Genomic DNA, 6,000 nt, shown 5'->3' on the forward strand with positions numbered 1-6,000 from the left:
AAGGGCAGGGAGGGGGTGGGCAAAGGGCAGGGAGGGAGGGGGCAGAGGGGCAAGAGGGCAGGGGGGCCAAGAGGGCATGGAGCAAGAGGCCAAAGGGCTGGGGGCAAAGGGCAGGGGGGCAAAGGGCAGGGGGGCAAAGGGCAGGGTGGCAAAGGGCAGAGGGGCAAAGGGGAAAGGGGCAGGGGGAGGGAGGGCAGGGGGAGGGAGGGGGGGAAAATGGCAGGGGGCAAAGGGCAGGGGAGGGAGGGCAGGGGTCAAAGGGCAGGGGGAGGGAGGGCAGGGGGCGGGAGGGCAGGGGGCAAGGGCAGGGGGAGGGAGGGCAGGGGGCAAAGGGCATGGGGAGGGAGGGCAGGGGGGAGCAAAGGGCAGAAAGGGCAGGGAGGGCAGGGGGGGCAAAGGGCAGGGAGGGGGGGCAAAGGGCAGGGAGGGGGGGCAAAGGGCAGGGAGGGGGGGGCAAAGGGCAGGGAGGGGGGCAAAGGGCAGGGAGGGGGTGGGCAAAGGGCAGGGAGGGAGGGGGCAAAGGGCAGAGGGGCAAGAGGGCAGGGGGGCCAAGAGGGCAGGGAGCAAGAGGCCAAAGGGCTGGGGGCAAAGGGCAGGGGGCAAAGGGCAGGGGGGCAAAGGGCAGGGTGGCAAAGGGCAGAGGGGCAAAGGGGAAAGGGGCAGGGGGAGGGAGGGCAGGTTGAGGGAGGGGGGGAAAATGGCAGGGGGCAAAGGGCAGGGGCGGGAGGGCAGGGGGCAAGGGCAGGGGGAGGGAGGGCAGGGGGCAAAGGGCAGGGGGAGGGAGGGCAGGGGGCAAAGGGCATTGGGAGGGAGGGCAGGGGGGCAAAGGGCATTGGGAGGAAGGGCAGGGGGGGCAAAGGGCAGGGGGAGGGAGGGCAGGGGGGAAAAGGGCAGGGGGAGGGAGGGCAGGGGGAGGGAGGACATGGGTGGCAAAGGGCAGGGAGGGCATGGGGGGCAAAGGGCAGGGGGAGGGAGGGCAGGGGGGGCAAAGGGCAAGAGGGCAGGGGGGGCAAAGGGCAGGGGGGGGCAAAGGGCAGGGGGGCAGTGGTGGCAAAGGGCAGGGTGAGTCAGGGACGTGGTAAATAACCCAGTCCCCTGCGATTCCTCACCTTGCACACTTCCTCCGGGTACCGGCCGCGCTCCTCCTCCTCCTCGGGCTCCTCCGCGGAGAGGCTGAGACGCTCCGATGAGGAGGTGCTGCGCCTTGCACGGGAGAGGCGGAGACAGCTGGAGGAGAGGCAAAGACAGCCGGAGGAGCGGCGGAGACAGCCGGAGGAGAGGCGGAGACAGCCGGAGGAGAGGCGGAGAGAGCCAGAGGAGAGGCGGAGACAGCCGGAGGAGAGGCCTGTGTGAGGGGAGAGCCGCATGCTCTGTGTGTGTGGGGGGGGGAGAGCCGTTCAGTGCTCTGTGTGTGTGGGTCGGGGGTAAGCGCCGGGTGAGGGAGTGGCCTATGGGTGGTGAGAGCCCTGGGGAGGTGAGAGTCCCCCGCTGTGTCCCGGGCGCTCGCTCCGCTCCTCCGCTGACTGTAGCGGTGACCCGGGGGGGGGGGGGGAAGGAGAGGAAAAATCGCGGGAAACCGGGAGACCCGGGGAGAGGAGGAGGTGCGCGCGGGTCCCGATGAGTGCCGCGCAGTGTGTGTGTGTGTGTGTGTGTGTCGTCACTCCGCCTCAGGCCAATGAGAGGTGCGGGGGCGGGCGGGCGGGCGGCCCAAGGGACCAATGAGATTTCCCCTAGGGACACAGGAAGATGCAGACAGGCATACAGTGCTTTCACAAATATATAATAAGATGTGAGTGCATATCCATATGTTTTATTTGTGATGATCTCCATTACATTTTAAGACGTTATTGCACTATTTGGTGTTTCTTATTATTCCTGGGTATTCGTGCGGTGGTGGAGAGAAATTGAAAGGGGTCTACACCTGTGGATATCCAGTTTCATTGCTCTAATCAGAGAGAGGGGTGTCTCTGTAATGCCTTACTTATGAGAAGAAAATTGTGAGTGGATTACCTTCACACTTGAAAGAAAGATTTGAGACTATACTATACTATGTTGCCTTTATTTTTCTTTTACATATGACCACGTGAACATTGGCGCTCCCCTGAATCTTTGAGGAATTCTGCAATCAAACAGACTAAGAGAACAGTCTTTACAAGGATTTTGAGTAGCTTTTCTATTAGCACCTTTTACACTGGGTGGTGGATTTATCACATTATCTACTAATAGATCACAGTTCACGTTAATCTTTTCTTCAGAGATTATATTTCTGTTATTTGCTTTAAACACATTGTTTTACATAGTTAACATATTTTAGGACATTGTCACAAGTAAGCGCCGTTGGAATCGTTTTTTCTTTAACTCAAGTAACCAATATGGCTCAGAATCCTGGGTGCTCTGAAAAGAGTTTACTTTGACTATAGAAGTGATGATAGTAAGTCAGGCACTCGCTGATCTTGTGAACTCAGTTAAAGAGTATATTTGGTGAACACAAAAGTGGATCGATGTTTCAAGATGCAGCTCTTCTCTTCGGTTCTGATCGTGATTACATTTCGCTGTGAGCTGCATTTATAATCTTTTCAAGAAACTAGCAAAACATCAATGATGCCGGTGCCAGATCATAAGGCCCCAAGGGTACTACTTATTATGACGTGGCCCCATTTGTCATGACGTTGCCATGAGGCACTTATTGTTTTTGCAATGACCCTGCTCAAAAAAGACCTGCTTCCTACCCACCCAACAACAACACAGAAAATGTTGGGAGAAAGCCGCTCCGTTTAGCTGATATCTGGCGAAAATGTCACGCCCAATACTTTTTCTTGAATTCCCAAGCAATTTGAACTTGTGCTAAAAATGTTGACAACATTTTCACAGAACTCTCTTTACAGTACAAGACCAAAGTGCAATTGAGCATTCATCAGGTGTGCATTGTTGATTCATTAAATTATAGATTTTGTCCTGTACACATAACATACTGTAACTGTCTAAAATCAGTTGCTAGAAACAGATTTTTCCTAAACCGCAGTGACGCTGAACATGGTGTTATTATGACCCCCTCGCTTTTTAGATGTCTAATAAAGATCTACATTTTAATTTAACTAAATTTCTCGACCAATATTGACGTATTTTTTCATCATCTTTCATCAATTATCATTTAGCACATCATTCACTAACCACTGCAATAGTGTAGCTATATTCGAATAACAACAGTGTGGGTTCTAGAGTGCATGCTGTCTGGGGACTTACTGATACTCTGCTTTCTCACTTAAGCAGAGTCTCAGTTCTTCTCTCCTCAAGTAATAACTACCTCTAATCATACAGATGCTTGAGTTCTGAATACTTCTCACGTTCTTTTTTCCCCCCAGCTTAATGTAAATCATCCCATTTTGAATGAAGTTGAAACAATTGTTGCTCATGTGAAACATACATTTTCTGTTTATCTTTAAAGACAATACATTATTTGGCTGCAGTTGGAATTCTGTTTAAAAAAATAAACGTCAGTTATGATTTTTCCTGTGCAAAGAAAATCAGTTGGAGATAGAACATCTGTTTCCTGTGGTTCACCTAGTTTATATAAAATATTCACATTAAATTGTGCCCAAGTGGCAAAGCTGGGAATTTTGCCACGTCCGAAGTTACTATTGCGAGAGCAGCAGTAGCAGCATAGTCTGTGAGCACAATGTTCCCTCGATACCTGGACAGCTGTGGCTGTTTCTTGGCACAGAAAGCAAGAACTATAGGACTTCCTCTGGCATACGTTACAAGATTTGTGAGAAAATAACTCAACGGCAAGTCAATTCTAAAATGAATAGGCTCTACAAAAAAGAATACATGACGCTCTTAATTCTCAAACATTTCAGTCACATTGAAAGGCGAGTTACATTATAATTCAATTATAACTACCGATTTAAAGGTGAGGCGCAACCAAAAGTCAACATGTTACTGCTGTGAAACTGTTAAGGACCTACCACTGACCAGTGGAAAAGTAAGAAGAGATGTGTGTAGTTAATTCTCTACAAGTACATATTGTATTGTGAATGTTGTTTCTCTAAATATTTTAGTGTTGACTTCAGATTTATGCTACTGAGCTCAATAAGCTTCCATATCAATATTTAATTCATTATTTAATATAAAGCATTACTCTACACTCTGGATCATACACTGACATGTTTACATAAAGTTATTGTTCTAACACCCTCCTAAAACCTGCACAAGCGTGGTCTGATATGCAATATCTGGTGGCTGAATTGCCTACCGTAGCTCATTTTCAATTTGGAAACCTTTTCTTCTTGCCAAATCCATCAGGAAGGTCCTCCTGCTTGTTCCCATTTTCCTTTCGACAAGAAACAGGACTATGTCCTTGAATTTAATTTCAGAGTTGCAAAAGGATTGTGAAAACTGCATCATTTTGGGCTTTTTACGCATAGGGACCAAGGTAGAGCCTCTCATTAGATCCATGGTGCAAAGTTGGTGTAAGCCTGATCTTGACTATGCCAATGAAAGTTTCACCTCACTGCTTTTATATGTAACCTCCCACTGATGTCGTCTTCCTTTGCCTTACTGGTGGTTTCTGAAGCTGTAGCTACTGTACATATGCAGATAAATTAACTGCTTTGATCATTAAAAAAAATGTTTTTATAGGAACATATGTCTGAAGCATTTGAAGAAACCTGTGCAGGTGCACTTTCATTGCAACTCTAGCAACTCATTTTCCTGTACTAGTTTGTTTGGATGACATTTTGGAAATTTACATATCAAACATTTCTCTCATTTCTTTTCCATAGCGTAGCTTTATGAGACTTTTTGGATGTTATGAATTATTCAATTAGTGTTGCTTAACTGAAATGCTTGTGAAATGTATTGGCTATGAAAATTGGCTATTCAGGCAGGGGTGGTCAACTCCAGTCCGTAAGGGCCACCAACAGTTCAGGTTTTCTAAATATCCCTGCTTCAGCACAGGTGGCTCAGTCATTCTGACCGTAGTACACTGAAGGGGCTATCCCCTTCTCCTTCACTTCTGGTCTGGCCACTGGAACCCAGGAGTGATTGTGTGATCACTCAGAAGAGCAGTCACGTGATTAGTCAGTGTGGAGGGTCCATGGCCGTTGAGGTGGAGGGACTCTCTGGCACTAAAGGGGTTAAGTATTTCTACTCACTAACCTTTCGACTTAGGCTAAAAAAAATGAGAACCAAGTTATTTTAGCTTAAAGGAGCAATCCAAGATATTTTTTATTTTCTTTACATAGAATTGAAGCAGGGTGTCTTTGGAGCTGAACCCCGTGAATTTCAGCTGCAGGAACCCCCTGCTTCCCGAAATACAGACCTCCAAAGGGGGTGCCGGTATGTTGGCAAAGTTTAACGCTCACGCGTCACACGGGCCAAAAGTAAACCGAACCTGATGATGTCACGGCTTCCTATTGGCCCGCAGGGCGCGTGAGCTTTGAAACTCTGCGAAACGAATGGAGCGGCTACCATCACCCCCTATGGAGGTAAGTATATCTGGAAGCAGGGGGTCTCCAGAGCTGAAATTAATGAGGTTCAGCTCTCGAGACCCACTGTTTCAACCCTATGTTAAAAAACGTGCATGCTTCGATTGCTTCTTGAAAGATTATATAAAGTGCACAGTTTAGTAGTGTCATCATTTCTTTGAGCACTAGTTCTGCAAAAACAAAAGGGTTGGAATGTTTTTATGACAATGATTTTGATCAATGGATTAAAACAAAGAAACTGCTCATAAGAGAGATGTGCGAACTTGCCGAAATCTAGTTCACCTGTGATTTACTCAAACTTTTTAAAAAAAAGTTTGAAAAGTCACAAAACCTTCACTAGACTTTTGTACTATTATACAGTATATAGAAATGGCAATTGAAGCTTACCGATCAGCTTCACCAATATCTATGCAGGTGTAGCAGTGTCTACTAACCTCAGGTTAATCAGGGAGTATATTTAACAGAGAGCTGCTTATTAGAACTGATAATACACATTTTATATTGAACAATGCCT

The 6,000-nt window shown here is 47.9% G+C and overlaps 1 protein-coding gene across 1 annotated transcript in view; it reads right to left on the reverse strand.

Annotated features, from left to right (window-relative positions):
• DNTT (DNA nucleotidylexotransferase) overlaps positions 1 to 4,455 on the reverse strand; it is a 257,582-nt gene extending 253,127 nt beyond the window's left edge. The window contains exon 1 of the mRNA XM_075613065.1: positions 4,253 to 4,455. Coding sequence (XP_075469180.1) covers positions 4,253 to 4,455 — 203 coding nt within the window. The remainder of the gene's footprint in view (positions 1 to 4,252) is intronic.
• Between the last annotated feature and the right edge of the window lie 1,545 nt (positions 4,456 to 6,000).

The sequence above is a fragment of the Ascaphus truei genome, chromosome 8 (genome assembly GCF_040206685.1).
Source record: "Ascaphus truei isolate aAscTru1 chromosome 8, aAscTru1.hap1, whole genome shotgun sequence".
NCBI lineage: Eukaryota > Metazoa > Chordata > Amphibia > Anura > Ascaphidae > Ascaphus > Ascaphus truei.